The 16,708-nt window shown below is 37.2% G+C and overlaps 1 protein-coding gene across 5 annotated transcripts in view; it reads right to left on the reverse strand.

Moving 5' to 3' along the window:
- Nucleotides 1-16,305, reverse strand: part of RC3H2 (ring finger and CCCH-type domains 2) — a 52,672-nt gene extending 36,367 nt beyond the window's left edge. For all 5 annotated transcript variants that reach the window (XM_082695468.1, XM_082695466.1, XM_082695465.1 and 2 more), the window contains exons 1-4: nt 15,904-16,305; nt 8,998-9,295; nt 6,108-6,225; nt 2,465-2,698 (exon numbers count right to left, since the gene is read on the reverse strand). In XM_082695468.1, the coding sequence (XP_082551594.1) occupies nt 2,465-2,698; nt 6,108-6,225; nt 8,998-9,228 (583 nt within the window). In that variant the 5' untranslated portion in view covers nt 9,229-9,295; nt 15,904-16,305. The remainder of the gene's footprint in view (nt 1-2,464; nt 2,699-6,107; nt 6,226-8,997; nt 9,296-15,903) is intronic.
- Nucleotides 16,306-16,708: the final 403 nt, after the last annotated feature.

Raw genomic sequence — 16,708 nt, forward strand, 5'->3', positions numbered from 1 at the left:
AATTACATAAAACATGTACATGAGTCCCAAGTATAAAATACGGTACACTGAGAAAGGTCTAGTTCTGTCCTGCTTTCCCTTGGTTCCTTCTTCCTCTATATAAGTTTATTACTTCTAAATTTCTCCTACCACTGTTTCCTTTGGAAAATACAACAAAAGCAGACAATGGTTGTCTCTCTTTCCCTTTCTTAGATAAAAAATACTATATTAAGCACACTATTCTGCACTTTGCTGTTCTTATTTTTCAAGATTTTATGTATTTATCTGACAGAGAGACTGAAAGAGCACAAGTAGGGGGAGCAGCACAGGGAAGGGGGAAACAGGCTCCCTGCTGAACAGGGAGCCTGATCCCAGCATCTGGACCACCCAGGTGCACCTGTTTTTTTGGTCTGTTTTTTTTCCAAAGTAAGCTCTACACCCAACATGGAGCTTGAACTTATGACTCTAAGATTAAGAGTCCAATGCTCTACTAACTGAGCCAATCAGGCACCCCTTTTGCTTTTTTTTTTTTTTTTTTAACTTAAGGTATATAGAGATCACATCCTAGCAAAACATATACATTGTCCTCATTCCTTTCAACAGCTGCAGAGTACTCCACTGGAAGGATCTACCAGTTTATTAAATACATCTCTTCTTCTTCTTTTTTTTTTTAAAGATTTTATTTATTTATTTGACAGACAGAGATCACAAGTAGGCAGAGAGGCATTCAGAGAGAGGAGGAAGCAGGCTCCCTGCTGAGCAGAGAGCCCGATGCGGGGCTCGATCCCAGGATCCTGGGATCATGACCTGAGCCGAAAGCAGAGGCTTTAACCCACTGAGCCACCCAGGCGCCCCTACATCTCTTCTTCATAGACATTCAGGTTGCTTCCAGATGTTTGCTATTACAAATAGTACTTTGTAACTATGCATTCTAGGGGCACCTAGCTGGCTTAGTCACAAGACCACACAACTCTTTACCTCAGGGTTGTGAATCTGAGCCCCACGATAGGTGTAAAGATTACTTAAATAAAAAATTTTAAAAAAACAAACAAACTATGTATTCCGTATTTTTTGTTATATCTTTGGCAAACATTTATAGAAATGGAACTGTCAGGCCAAAGAATAAGTGCATATGTGATTTTGGTAGAAACTGTGGAATACCTCTTTTTAACATGTACACCACTTAGTACTGCCACCATTATTGGATGAAAGTACCTATTTTCCCACAGCCCTGACAACAAAATATACTGCAAACTTCTGAATTCTACCAATCTGATACATGAGAGATGGTCAATATAATTTTCATGGATATTTCTCTTGCTATATATGAGAAACACTGAGTATATTTTGTATGCTTGAGGGCTATTTATATTACTTTTTCTCATCCATGTTGTTTGTATCTTTTGCCAATTTTTCAATTGGATGGCTGATATCTTTTTGTCATTTTTTTACTTTGCTAATATTTTCTGTGATTCAATTAAAAAAATATTCAGTTGTGGTGCCTAAGTGGCTCAGTTGTTAAGTGTCTGCCTTAACAACCTGGCTGTGCTTAACAACCCCAGGTTGTGATCCTGGGGTCCGGGATAGAGCCCCACATCAGGCTCTCTGCTTGGTGGGAAGCCTGTTTCTCCCTTTCCCACTTCCCCTACTTGTGTTAGCTCTCTCGCTGTATCTCTCTCTGTCATATAAATAAATAAAATCTTAGAAAAAATATTTCGTCATCTATCAGTCTTTTCTGTTACTGCTTCTGGATTTGGTGTAAAAAATAGTGTCAAATATATATAGAGAGGAATTCACTCTTGTATTCTTTATTAGTTGTATGACATATTTTTAACTAACAAATATTTATGACCTACTTGGAATTTAAGTAGCTATGGTGTATAAGAAATATATCCAATTTTATCTTTTTCCACATCTATTCAAGTTGTCCCATGTCACTTATTGAAAGTTTCCTTCACACACACTCACACACAAAATTCTACCTGACTAAAGTTCTAAATCAGAAAGGTAAAACAATAAAGCTTCTAAAAGGTAAATGTACTTCATTCATAACCTTGGCATAGGTTAAGATTTTTTAAATAGAATGCAGGTGGTAAAGACTATGAAGGCATCATCCCAGTGGTTCCTATTATATTTTTGTTTGTAATTTCTGTTTTCCAATTTTTAAAGACAATTTTTAAATTTCTTTCATTAAAAAAAAACTTCTACTTTTCCTTTACTTACTATCTGTATAATCTTTGGCCTCTCTAACTCAGTTCTTTAAATTATAAAAGTGGATCTGTGTCACTTCTTTTTAAGGCTGCTAAATATTAAATGAGAAATTTATTCTAAAATGTTACAGCACTATCACATAGATTATGATCACAAAAACTGATATGTAAAAATAAAGATGGGGTTGAGTCTGGGGATTCTTAGCTAACTCTAGAAATTGTCATCCTCTTGCCCTGATAGCCAGTAAGAGGGACAAGATAGTGATCTATCTTACCTGGCCCCAGAAACTGGCATCCTCGAGCCCTGACAGCAGCCCACAGGTTGGCAGACAATTGCTGGGGATTCTGGTGCTGTAATATTAGTTCTGTTACAGTTCTTTCTCCAAGCGAACGGGCTGCTCGCATTGCTCTGACACGACCTTCTTCCTCCACCAGTTGACAGTTTACAAGTGTCACCAGTTTCCTTTGCATTGGACGGCTCAGTGCACTCTGGTTCAAACTAGCTACACCTTTAAGAGAAAGGAAACAAAGTAAAGTTTTTTCAATTAAATAAGACAAGTTAATTTTCGTTATCCATACTTAACTATGAAGCCATATTTTGTAATGCGTCCTTCTACTGTTTTAACAAGTGTGTCCTGAACCTATTTATTACTATTCTGTGGTAACAGGACTCTAATTTGCAGTTACTTCAAATTTTATATAGGTATACTGTTCTCTGAATTGTATGTGTCCCTCAAGAGAGTACTTTGGATTTATTTAGTCTGTTCTCCATCCAGTTAATTAATGAAAACTTTAATCAAAAGTATGATTAATAACAGCTCTAACTTTATTGTATACATGACATTTAGAAATACAAATTAATGGCAAGCTCTTAGATCATTATCCCTTTTCCTGAGGATATGCTCCAGCAATTCTTTCCTCTCTCCTGTATCATTACATTTCTATTTGACTGTTCCCATCAGCAAACACTAAAAACAAGCATGCTGTTACTTCATCCATCTTAAAAATAAGTAAATCTTTTTATTCATCTATCCTTGCCTGACTCTGCCCCATTTCTTTCTTCTCTTTTGTACCAATTCTCTAGTATTGTCTATATTCTCCAAATTCCTTGCTTCACAATATTTAAAACCTATTCCAATCAAGTTGTTGCTACTATCACTTCATCAAAACTGCCTGTTCATGACAATTACATCTACTCTGCTAAGTCAATGGTCAATTCTCAGTCCTTACCTTATTTTACCTTCAGCCCTCAACACAGATGATCCTCCTAATTCCTTTAAACACTTCCTTTAATTGGCTTCCAGAACACTCCATCCTCCTGTTTTTCTTCTTTCCTTTTATTCCAGGTCTTCTCTTCTGATTTAACCTTTTCTTCCTGACTTCTTAATGTTAAAGGGCCTCAGGACCCAGTTTTTGTTTTCTTCTTTATCTACATTCACCACATACATCATCTTAACCAATCTTATTAATTGCTCTAAATACTACCTGTATGTTAAGGACTCCCAAAGATAGTTTCTATACCTCCTTCCTTAACACATATCCATTGGTTACTCAATAGCATCCAAATGAAGATTTGACACCAAACATAACGTGACTAAAACTGGTGATCTTCCCATCCAAACTTGATCTATCTTCAGTATTCCTTGTCTAGGGTGATGGTAATCTCTTTTTCTAGGTGCTCAGACCCCAAAGCCCAGGAGTCTTCTTTGATTCTGCTCTTTCTCTCACGTCCCACACACAATAATTCAGAAAATCCTCTTGATTCTATCTTCAAAATATATCCACGCCATTCACTTCTACCTCCACTGCTATTCTTTTTTTTTTCTTTTAAAGATTTTATTTATTTGACAGATAGAGATCACAAATAGGCAGAGAGGTAGGCAGAGAGAGAGAGAGAGAGAGAGAGGAGGAAGCAGGCTCCCTGCTGAGCAGAGAGCCCGATGTGGGGCTCGATCCTAGGACCCTGGGATCATGACCTGAGCCGAAGGCAGAGGCTTTAACCCACTGAGCCACCCAGGCGCCACCTCCACTGCTATTCTTAGCCCATTAGCCTATAAGCCAATACCCTGTTCCCTTTTACATTCACCCTCACCCTTTTACACTGCATTCTCAACAGAGCAGCTACACAGAGCCTAGGATTGTGTCACTCCTCTGCTTAAAACCTAGAATGAATCCCCAATTTCACTTGCAGTAAAAGTTCAAGTCTTTAAAATGGCTTGCAAGTCTACATGTTATCTGGTCTTACTACTTCCTTTCTATGTCCTACTGTTCTCCCCCTAACACACACTACTCCAGGCACACTCTCCTATTATTGTTCTTTGAAGATACTAGGCATGTCTTGGGGACTTTACTACTGCCTCTCTGGAAAAGTCTTTTTTTTTTTCCTTTCAAGATTTATTATTTGAGAGAGAAACAGTACAAGGGAGAGAGAATCCTAAGCGGACACTATGCTGAGCACAAAGCTCACATGGGGCTCCATCTCAGAACCCTGAGATCATGACCTGAACCAAAACCAAGAGCCGGACACTTAACTGACTGTGCCACTCAGGTGCCCCATCCTTACTGCTGCTCGAACACTCTTTTCCCAAGAACCTACATGGCTATCTCACTTCTTTCATCTCAAGTTTAGAAGCTAACTTCTTAAAGCACCTTCTGTAAAACTTCAATCTGGCCTTGTCCCCTCATCCGGACATTTCTGATTCCTCTAAATGTATTTTTACTTTCATAATGATTATCAATCGTAACATACTAAATAATTTTTATTATGTTTGTCATTTATTATACTTTTTCCCTTTTCTAAAATGTAAGTGCTATAATGGCAAGCATTTTTTTTTTAATGGCAAGCATTTTTTTTTTTAAGATTTTATTTATTTGACAGACAGAGATCACAAGTAGGCAGAGAGGCAGGCAGAGAGAGAGGGGGAAGCAGGCTCCCCGCTGAGCAGAGAGCCCGATGCAGGACTCGATCCCAGGACCCTGGGATCATGACCTGAGCTGAAAGCAGAGGCTTTAACCCACTGAGCCACCCAGGTGCCCTATGGCAAGCATTTTTATTCATATAAGCCAAATACAATAATATTGCCCAGCACTTAGTACATGCTTGGTAGGTATCTGTTCAATAAATGAATGACTGAATTAATGAGGCAGATAGGCTGTTTCTCAAAGAAATCACTATGTCCTCAGTATTCAATGGCACAAAGCATAGACAGGTATAAAATAAATACTTAACTGATTCATCTATGATGTGTGGGTCACTACATATGCAATGATGAACAAAACAGAATTCTGTTTCTGTCACAACACTTAAAATAATTTATTGCACTTACATGCCTATCTCCCTTAACAGACTATGGGCTCTGTGAAGGCAGGGACCCTAACCACAGCAAGTGCTCAATAAAATTGAATGAATGATTAAATGAATACCTGAAATTGTCTTAGTACAACTTATCAAAATTAATATTCTGCTACAGCACTATTACTTTAATGAATAGGAACTGTAGAAATCCCAATATGTAGTGTCTGATGAATTCTTAAAATAGTAACAATACCAGTTATTTTCAGAAAATGATATAATGTTCTCCATCAGAAAGTTTTCCAAGAATTGTCCAAACTTTTTAAAAACTCAAAATTAGGGGCACCTGGGTGGCTCAGTTGGTTAAGCATCTGCCTTCAGCTCAGGTCATGATCTCAGGGTCCTGGGACTGAGCCCCACATCTGGCTCTCTGCTCAGCAGGGAGCCTGCTTTTCCCTTTCCCTCTGTCTACTTGTGATCTCCCTCTGTCAAATAAATAAATAAATAAATATCTTTAAAACAAAACAAAACTCAAAATTATTTAATAAGGTATCAACATTAGGTCTTTCAAAGTAAATGTATTACCAAATCCTGCTCACAAGTAAAAAGACTTTTTAGGAACTTACCTTTACCTCCACTTAGTGGTTTCAAGTAGAGTGCCAAATCCTCAACACATTTCTTTGCAACCTCATAGTGTTTATTCTCACCTAGATTACTTAACTTTATTGACTGATGATCTGGTACCTAAAAACAAAGAAAAACCGAGGAAATACATTCATCCAGCTCATGGAACTATTATTTACATATTTGATAATAATCTTGGTGAATATAAAATTATAATACAGAGACAATATATCAAAGTAGCTTAAGCAAAATTAAAGCCGAACACCTAGCCAAACTGCCTTCCAAGAACCAAAGTGACCATACTTAATAGCAGGGATTCAGTGTATTAATAAATGGAAAAAGCAGCAGGTAGTTAATATTGTATTAATATTAATTTCTTTGGCACCTGGGTGGCTCAGTTGGTTAAGCAACTGCCTTCAGTTCACGATCCTGGAGTCCCAGGATTGAGTCCCGCATCGGGCTCCCTGCCCAGCAGGGAGTCTGCTTCTCCCTCTCTCTCTGCCCCCTCATGGTCTCTCTCTCGCTCTCAAATCAATAAATACAATCTTTAAAAAATATAACAAATTTCTTAAGCTTGATAACTATGCTATAATTTTGACAGATGTTAACATTAGGGGAAATTGCAGAAAGTTATACAGGCTCTCTACACTATTTTTTGTAACTTTTAAAAAAGTATTTCAAAATAACTAGGAAAAAAGTACTTAGCACCCTCTCACTATATAATTTACTTATTACATTTATCGATAATGGTCTGTCCCCTTTCTGTAGAATAGAAGCAACACAAGAAACAGTAATTTTTTTTTTTTTTTTTAAAGTAGGCTCCATGCCCAGCATGGAGCTCAGTGTGGGGCTTGAATTCACAACTCTGAGATCAAGACCTGAGCTAAAATCAACAGTCAGATGCTCAACTGACTGAGCCACCCTGGAACCCCAAGACACAGTATTTTTTTTTTTTTTTTAAGATTCTATTTATTTGTTTGACAGAGATCACAAGTAGGCAGAGAGGTAGGCAGAGAGTGAGGAAGGGAAGCAGGCTCCCTGATGAGTAGAGAGCCCAACGTGGGGCTTGATCCCAGGACCCTGGATCAAGACCGGAGCCAAAGACAGAGGCTTTAACCCACTGAGCCAACCAGGCACCCTCAAGACACAGTATTCTTAATGAAAGGTCAAAACTTGGGCATCAGCTACAACTCTGCCACTTCCATGAGTGATCCTGAGTAAATTACTTAAGTGCTCCAACTCATGGTTTTCCTATATAAAAAATGGAGATAAAAATCTCTATTTCATACTGCCACTATGAAAATTCATTTTAATCCAACCAATATTGGTATTTATGGAGTACTTTAACATGATCCAAACACAGTTTTGGGCATTAGGTATCTATCAGTAAGCAAAACAGTTAAAATTTCTTGCCATTGTAGAGCTTACATTCTCATGAAGAGAGGATGGAGCCAATAGATCAAAAAACATAATAAATAAATAGGTAATATGATAGAAACTGGTCAGTAAAAATTACACAGCAAGGAAAGGGGGATCAGGAGTGCTGGACAGGAGCTGCAATTTTAACAGGGGTGGTCAGGATAGGTTTCCTTGGGAATCATGACATTTGAATAAAGACTTGAAAGAGGAGAGATAACGAACATTCTAGGAAAAGATAATAGTCGCTACAAAATCCCTCAGTAGGTACTTTTAACAATTTAACAATTGGCTAGGAAGCAATATAGCTTAAGCAGAAAGAATGAAGTCTGTGATAGTCGTAGGTGGGGCTTTAAAAGTAAGAGAAATCACACTGTATAGGCCTGTAGGTGATTAAGGACCAACTGAGAGGACATTTATAAATGTCCTAAAACATAATACCTGACCTATTTAGCAGGCGTTAAATAAATGGCAGATGGCTAGAATTATTACCAAGAGTATGGTATCCACGGATCTAAGATGCCACTGTTTACAAAACGCACTGTTATTTTATATGCCATTAAGAAAAACTGTTGCCAATTACTACATACTATTGATTATAGATGCATCTTGATTTCACAGTGTCTAACTGGATTATGAACACTGGAAAGAAATAGGTTTTAAAACAAAAACTTCAAATATCAAGATACTAAAAGAATGGAATATTTTTAATTCACTGAATTTTCCAAGAAGTGATTAATCAGAAAAGTCCTTACTTTCTTGCTTTAATATATAGTGCATGATGAACAGAATTTCATCTTCTTCCTCACCTGTAAAATGGGGATAATAACTATCTGAAGAGCTAACGGAAAGAATTAGTGATAATAGATGTTGAATACTTACTATCATACCTAACATAAAGCAAGCCCTTATTAAATGGAAATTATTATAGGTCTAAGGTCTTGGTCTGATTCAGTAAAAAGATTATAAACAAGAAATATTAATTTTATAACACAAGAGCATAAAAACTGTGCAGAAATTGTTACTGATATTCCAGAAACTGGTTTTCTATATATACATCCCTAAATAGACCTTATCTTCTCATTTGTAATACCATCCTAAAAGTGAAGTGAAGTTAAAAAAAAAGACTCTAAAACCTCCATTTGAGGGTCCTAGTTGGTTGGTATCTAGCCAAAGCTTTGATTATATATTTTTTTTCATATCACCTAATGAATATGCTTATTTAAAAATGTTCCTTATCCACCAAAATCACTTATAAACATAAATTTTGACCACTGCATTGAACACAAACACATAACTATAATGGAATTCATATGACATTATCTAAAGGAAATCTTTTGCAGAATATAATCATGACATCAGGTACACTGAATATTTTTGCGGTCTCAAGTATCGCTAGACACACTTCATATCCCTTAATGAACAAAGTTCTCTAATTATTACATATACCAAATTAGTAAAATCTTGAAAGCTTACCTGGGCTCCTACTAACTGGAGAAGTGCGAAGTTGACAGGAAGCACATCAATGTCTGTGTTGATGGCAGTCTGGTCAAAAGGACAAGCTTTTCGGTGAAGTTTATTCAAGCAGGTCTTGCAAACAGTGTGTGAACAACCTAAACTTATGGGTTTGTGCACATTCTCATCAAATTCATTATAGCAGATTGGACAGGACAGAAATTCTGTCCATTGAGCTGCCTGCACAGGCATTGTGGAAGCTGGATGCTCGGGTTAGCAGTCTAGCAGATCATTATTTTGCTGTGTAGTGTTTTGTAAGCTGGAAATGGACAAAAGTAAGAATTAACAACGTATTCATCATTCACCTTTTAAGAGTTAACTGCTTAAGTCAACCATCATAGCTTCAAAACCTAAAACACTGAATAATTTTATATGGTTTGGATGTCTTTTTCTTTAAATCTATTTGCTGAATTTGTTAAATTTCTGAAATTTTGTCCAGAAACAATATCTGAATAGTGTCCTTTTCAACTAAACATGTTTATATTGGTTGCTCAAGTTAACAGTGGACTCTCAAAACTTTTATGTATTTTTCTTAACGACCACATCAAGTAAGTAGATTAACTTTGCATGTTTCGTTTTTAGAATACAAATTACTTTGGACTGCTTGGGGTTTTCTGGATAGCTACTATCCCCAAACATATTAAGAAATGGTCTAGGAGTTACTGGACTTCGAAAACTATTGATCTAAAGAATATCATAGTGAGTCAAGCTACCTGCATGACCAAGTCAGACAACGTTCGACTCGGGATCTTCATGAAAGAGGAAATCTCTGGTCAAGATTTGACTACTAACAAAGGTACTGAAAATCAAATTATCTGAGATGATGATAGAGCAGTTTGTCAGGAAAAAAAAGGTGCTAACCTTAAGATACAGAATTACAGTGCCAAAGTTGAAAAAAATTGTCTTACAAATCTAGAATGAAGTTCCCTACAATACTTTTGACAAAACACATCTTTTAGTAAGACAGAGCTATAGATAAACAACCCCAAATTGTCAGCTCCAAAGAGCAAGATATGGGAAGAATAAAGCAATATTCTCATCTAATAATTCTAATCAGAAAAAAAAAGCAAAATATAAATTTTTATCTTTACATAGGATTAAAAAGCACATGGAAAAAAAACAATAAGATTCTTTTTCCTAAGATTAAAATGCTTATTCCATGATTTGTAATAAAATAAAATATTTGGTATCAAAACTATATGCACTCTAACTTGAAATCTTTAGATACCTAACTTGAACACTACATTTCACATTTAACTTTTTATATTTTTCCAATTCAAAACTTACATAAGTCGGACAAAGGCTCTCTGGTGAACAGAAATCTAGGTATTTAGGGCAATTAAACAGCCACTACTTTATTTCCTAAGAATGTTTACCAACCCAAATATGTTAGTTCCACAGAAATTAGATGTTTAAAACTATAGTCATACTCAAGACAGAAAAAGTATGTAACTGATGATTCTCCAATATCTCCACATCCAAATGAAGAATTCTGTTAGCCTTTATTTTGCTTCTAAGTTCAACAAAACTAAGGTTTCAAAAAGTATCTTGGTAAATAAATCACAGGGCTTGTTATATAAAAAGCACCCTGTACAAATTTCTCCTCAAACAGTTCTAATGTAAAGTTCTAATATCTTTAAACTAGGAAAATCTTGCAAGTTATACCTAATTTTATACCTTTTAACTTATACCCTTACATTGCCACATCTAGTAAAGCCATCAATCTTAAACCTGATTAATCTGCTTCCAACTTCAGAGATGAGCACTGAACAGGTGAACATACCACTTCTTCAAACTATTTAACATTTGAAATGTTCAGTTTTCCAGGTTGTAGAATTATACAAGGAAAAGGCCTCTGAGGAAGAAGGCATTTTATCTTGAATCTACTATTGAGAGCCCTAATGTAGTTAATAACCTGAACTGATACAATATTTAGCAAAACAAGACACTGCATCTATTTTTTCATACCGCCACCTGTTTGGAAATGCTATAATTTTGTGGGTTACGGTATCACAGACACTGGGTAACAGGACACTAGTAGAAAACAATTTTCCTTATTTCATTTTCCAAGATCATCCTAAAATACTTTACATTAGTAAATGAGTAGTGCGTGGGAGAAGCTGTTTAAGTTTGAACTAAACATAAAAATGCTATCTTTCATATTTTCTTTCACCTGTTAGTTTTCAAGTGTTTCATACTTCTCCAGAATATAATAGTTTTATGTTATAATATCCCACATGTGTTTCCAGGTCTACAAACACCAGTACTGTAATATAATTAATGCTTGAGAAGTTTGACTTCTAGTAGAAACTGAATTAATACCTTTAAAAAAAAAAAAAGAAAGAAAAATTCTGCCACAACTTGTCAGTAATTCTGCCAAATTCTCCTGCTATGTGTCAGAGTCTAACTTTCTGACAGGAAAATATGTACTGAATTCTCCTTATATAAGTCATAAGGAAAAGTTTGATTTTTAAAAAATGTTTTTTCTTCAGTACCATTATCAATAAATTGTAGATTCCTCAATTAAGATAAAGAGAGATAAAATTTTATCTAAAACACAGAAGTAGCTTATATAGTCCACCAAAATTTTTAATTCATGATAGCAAAAGTGACTTTCATTTCTTTTTTTTTTTTTTGTCTTTCATTTCTTTAAAAAGGGTATTTCATAAACATTTACCTAGGAAGTATTTTTATAACCCAAAATGATAAATAGCTTATTGTCTTTATAATTTAACAATCATCTACATGAACCATAGCAAGCAAAGAATATACACTGATGTATAAGACTTCCAGATTTATACTAATAATTCCATAGTAACTTATTTGACTCTATGGAAGTCTAAATTGCTAATAACACTTAGAGTTAAGAGTCAAGTATCAAACTTGAAGATACTCCCAAAACATCTCAAAGTGAGATAAAATGGATTAAATAGCCAAAACTCAAAACAAACAAAAAGCCCACAACTCTAAATACGTAAAGAGACTATTTAGGAAAACCATTCTAATTAAATTACTTGAATTAACTGAGTAACTTTCAGTTAATTGTTAGTAAAATTGAAAAAGAATAGCAATATAGAGAAGAGAAGAAATATTCCATTAGAGTAGGACCTTAAAAAGATTTTCCTGAAGTAATTTTCCAGGCTGTAAGTTCCCTGTTATGAATACTAACTTGTAAAATAGAAAGAGTAATTAATAGGCTTTTCTTATATGATGCAAATTATGCATTGCTTTATTAGGAGCAAACTGCATACCAGCTAAGTACTCTCAATTTTTGTTATTAGTCCACCATGACATTATACAGCCAGTTCTGGACTATACCATCTGATTTTAAAATGCCAGAATAAAGGTTATAATTCTTTCACTACTGTATAATAAAAAGTATCTAGTATTTTACAATTCTCTTCATAAAAATGTAAACATTAGGGCTCAAGTCTGTTAAGACATTCATTGTTTTCATTTTAGTTCACCTACGTGAGGAATTTAAGCTACTGAAAAGTACTGAGAAGTACTTCTCAATTCAGAAATCTTACAAATAATTAGTTTAGACTTCAAAAATTATATTCAAAGCATCAGGTACAAATGAGACCTTAGCCTATTAAAACAGCAAACAAAACCAATGGAAATAATGTACAAACTCTAAAACTCCGCACTCAAACACACTAAAGGGACTGGAGGAAAAGGAATTGAAGTACAGTTTTAAAGACTGCTATTGTAAGTGACTTTAGTATAAGTTAGCAAAGTAGAAGACTCAACTTTTTCTTAAATTCACGCTGAGACTGAACTCAGTTTTTTATTTTTTAAAGATTTTATTTATTTATTTGTCAGTGAGAGAGAGAGAGAGAGCAAAAGCAGGGGGAGTCGCAGGCAGAGGGAGAAGGAGAAACAGGCTCCCCGCAAAGTAGGGGGAGCCCAATGTGGGACTCCATCCCAGGATCCTGGGATCATGATCTGAGCCAAAGGCAGACAGACGTTAACTGACTGAGCCACCTGGGCATCCCATAAACTCAGTTTTTTAAATCAGTATAAGATTTAACTTCTCATCTTCTAGTATAACAAAAACACAATAATTTTCTATTTTAATTAGCATATCCAATAAAGATTTGCTTTAGTGATGACAAGACAGGAACAATACTTATTTTTGAGACAGAACTTACTCACCTCTGACTATCACTAATGGCCACTTGAGAACTTTATCCTTCATATTACCAAAGTCATTAGTCTTTTGATTACTCTGATTGCAAGATGATACTATGTCAGGAAATTTTTGGTTTTCAAGTGCTTACTTTTATTCAGGTAATTTATTTCTCAGAAGAGCAGTGTTGTTTTAAACAGTGCTATCTAGGGGCGCCTGGGTGGCTCAGTTGGTTAAGCAACTGCCTTCGTCTCAGGTCATGATCCCCAGGTCCTGGGATCAAGTCCCACATCGGGCTCCCCGACTCTGCGGGAAACCTGCTTCTCCTTCTCCCTCTGTCTGTCACTCCCCCTGCTTGTGCTCTCATTCTCTCTCTGTCAAAGAAATAAATAAAATTTTAAAAAATAATAATAATAATAATAAAATAAACAGTGCTGTCTAATAGAAACACAATGTGAGCTACAAGTAATTTAAAGTTTTCTAGTAGTCATATTAAAAAAGGGAAAACATGAAAATAATTTTAATATAATTTAACCCAATTTATCTAAAATATCATTTTGACATGTAATTAACATAAAAAATTATTAAGGTAGCTTCAATTATTATTTTTTGCACTAGGTCTCTGAAATCTGGTGTGTATTTTATTTTACATTTATACCACATCTCAACTCACACTAGCCACATTTCAAGTGCTCAATTGCCACATGTGGCTATTGGCTTGTATTGGACAGTGCTATTCCAGAGTACTTAAAATTATAAAGCAGTAATCAAAACTAATATTTATTAAGATTTTGAGGTGAAAGTCACAACTACACTTAAGAAGTTTTCACAAAACTAGAAAACCTGAGAAACATAAAGATGTAACTTAAGAGAGTTACCAGATTGGATGCAAAACATTACTTTTAATTTTCAGTTAGCTTTATTTTACCACATGCTTCCTTTTTCCATAACTAGAAAGTGAAACTTCAATGCAGTCCAACCAAAACAGTAAGTGCTTATTATAATAAGGCCTTGTAGTAAGTTTATTTAGCATTCTTAGATACTGCATATAGCTTCAAAGTTCTATTTCCGAACACAAAATTTTGTGTTAAAAGAAAGCTTTCCCCACCAAAAGAATTTTTGTCAGCTTTTTCAGACTGGAAGATATAGCAAATTACAAAAGCAGAACATGAATTAATGAAAACATATGAACAAAGGACATAAGTCTTCTATGTCAGGTCAACACACAGTAATAACAGATCAGGGATAACTCAGAGGATCCACTAATGAACATGACTGCAATTCAATCTTCAAATAATAGGAGGCAATTTGAATTTTAACATCTGCTTTTCCTAAACAATATATGCTTAACATTTTGTCCTTCTAGCAATTTTCCTAACTCTAAAATTTGGAAAACATAAATTTCCAAATTAACGAAAATAGCATTTAAAAATTTAACAGGATTTAATGGCCTCTCTTCCTTCAAAAACTAATGGGGAAGTAAACAGCAAAAGAAAAGAATGTTTTAACAGTGGTGTTGCTTTTTAGATAGATAAAAGAAGGTAATAACAGCAAAATCCATAAACTTTTCTTAATGTTTGAAGAAGCCTTAACTAAATTTGTGTATTTAACTAGAAAAAGGCTGCACAGGCTAACTAAAGCATTTTGTTTTTTTGCTTTTGGGTGAAATCATATCAGTGTAGCATAGCAACGTCTGCATTCACAGCTTAATCAAAAGCTCCTATTAGAACTTAATAGTTTGACTAATACAAAAAATGGAGAAAAGATTACTTAAGCACTTTAGCAGTTTGGGGGAGAGTAGGAATTAAAAAGGGGCCCAGGTAAGGAGAGAGTAGGAATTAAAAGAAGGGAACCTAGATGGTTACTTAAAAATAAAACAGGCTGGGAATCACGAGATTACATCTACTTTATGTCAGTGATTACTTGAGACTATTTCGGTGTCAAGGTTCTACCTGCCGGTATCTTAAACTCCTCTGTGATTAGAAGGATGGAAATGACAGCTACTCTCATGTTCTCCCTTCCTGAGGCTAAGGGCAGAGAAAAGTGGAGCTGCTTCTGAGAAACAAAGATGCTTTCTACCATTCTTCTAAGATGGTGGAAGAGTCTTCTTAAGAGGCTTCCCCAAGAAGGAAAAATGAAAGAGGCAAAGAAAAAAGCCACAGCAGAATTCCGTGGCCGTGTTTCGTGCCATTGCTCCGTCACATTCACTGTGCAACCACTCTGGTCCGGCCATCTCCCTCCCAGGAGGTTAAGCCCTCCCAGGGCATTGTTTGGCCGCGGTCCCTATTTACCACTCGGATCGCCTCCACCATCCCTGCTCTGGGATCTCGCGGAGCCCCAGGACAGAACGCCGAAAAGCTAAGAGAGGGCTTGGTTTCGAGGACCTCCTCCAAAAGCCCTCTCGCCAGCTGGTGTAGAAAACGGAGAGAGAACCCCGGCCTTTGCTTGGGTGGGTTCCTTAGGGGTCAGAGGCTTCTCCTCAGCCGGTGTTGAAGGGAGGTGGCCATTTGCGCCGGGCGCTCGGTATTGAAAAAGCCCTACCAGAGAGGGGCCTCCGCAGGCCCCGGACTCCGGGCCGGGTCCGAGTGTCAGGTGCGGCCCTCAGTTCCCAACCCTCGGGGCACCGGCGACGACAGCACACAGGCCCGGGGCTGAGACCAGTCTCCCGCCCGACCGCCGAGGACTTAGGGACCCGAGCTAGGGCCCCAGCCGCATCGTGCCCGCCCCCGCCCTACCTGTGGGGGCCCGGGCGGGGTCGCTAAGGGCCGCTCCCGGGAGCCCCGCGACGGCGCGGCTCGGAGACGGAGGCGCCTCGTCTCGCCGGGGCAGAGCTCGGCGGCGGTTTCACGACCTCAAACTCCATCGGGAGCTATAGGGACAGCCCCGTTGGCGGCGGCGGAGGCCGCGACGGGGCCTCCTCCTCCTCCTCCCTCCGCCTCCGCCTCCTCCTCCTCCTCCTCTCCACGGAGGCGGTCCTGGAGGGATCCCGACCTAGCTCTCGCGAGAAGATACTGCCTCTTTCACGCGAGATCACGCAGGACTGGGAGTTAAGGAGGTGGAAGGAAAGAGTAGTAGCCCCCGCCACCTGGACTGCGCATCAGCTTCCCTCTGGTCGAGTCTAACCACCCCTGTCACGTGACCAGGGAGCCCCGGAGCACTGTGGGAGGTGCTGTTAGGAGGCCTAGAGAAGCCGAAAGGGTTGATGGGAAACTCCCTGCACCTTCATCAGCGCTTTGAGTCAGCCTCCCAGACGCTGATGTGAGACAGAGTCTGACTCCCCTCGTGAAAAGGTAGTCTCCATTGAGCATGATCTGATATATCTGTATTATATTCTATGCACTCTCCGGTAATCAAATACTGACCCGTTACCTCAATTCCTCCACATATTTGCGAAACAATCTCCCTATTAAAAAAATAAAGAAAAAAAGAAAAGGAAAGAATTTGCTTGGCAGGCACTAACACAGATCTCTTTCTTAAAAAGAAAACTTAACCCTTCAGAAGCTGACAAGGATAAAAATTCAATTAATATCTCAATACTTG

Source organism: Mustela nivalis, assembly GCF_964662115.1.
Source record: "Mustela nivalis genome assembly, chromosome: 13".
Taxonomy (NCBI): domain Eukaryota; kingdom Metazoa; phylum Chordata; class Mammalia; order Carnivora; family Mustelidae; genus Mustela; species Mustela nivalis.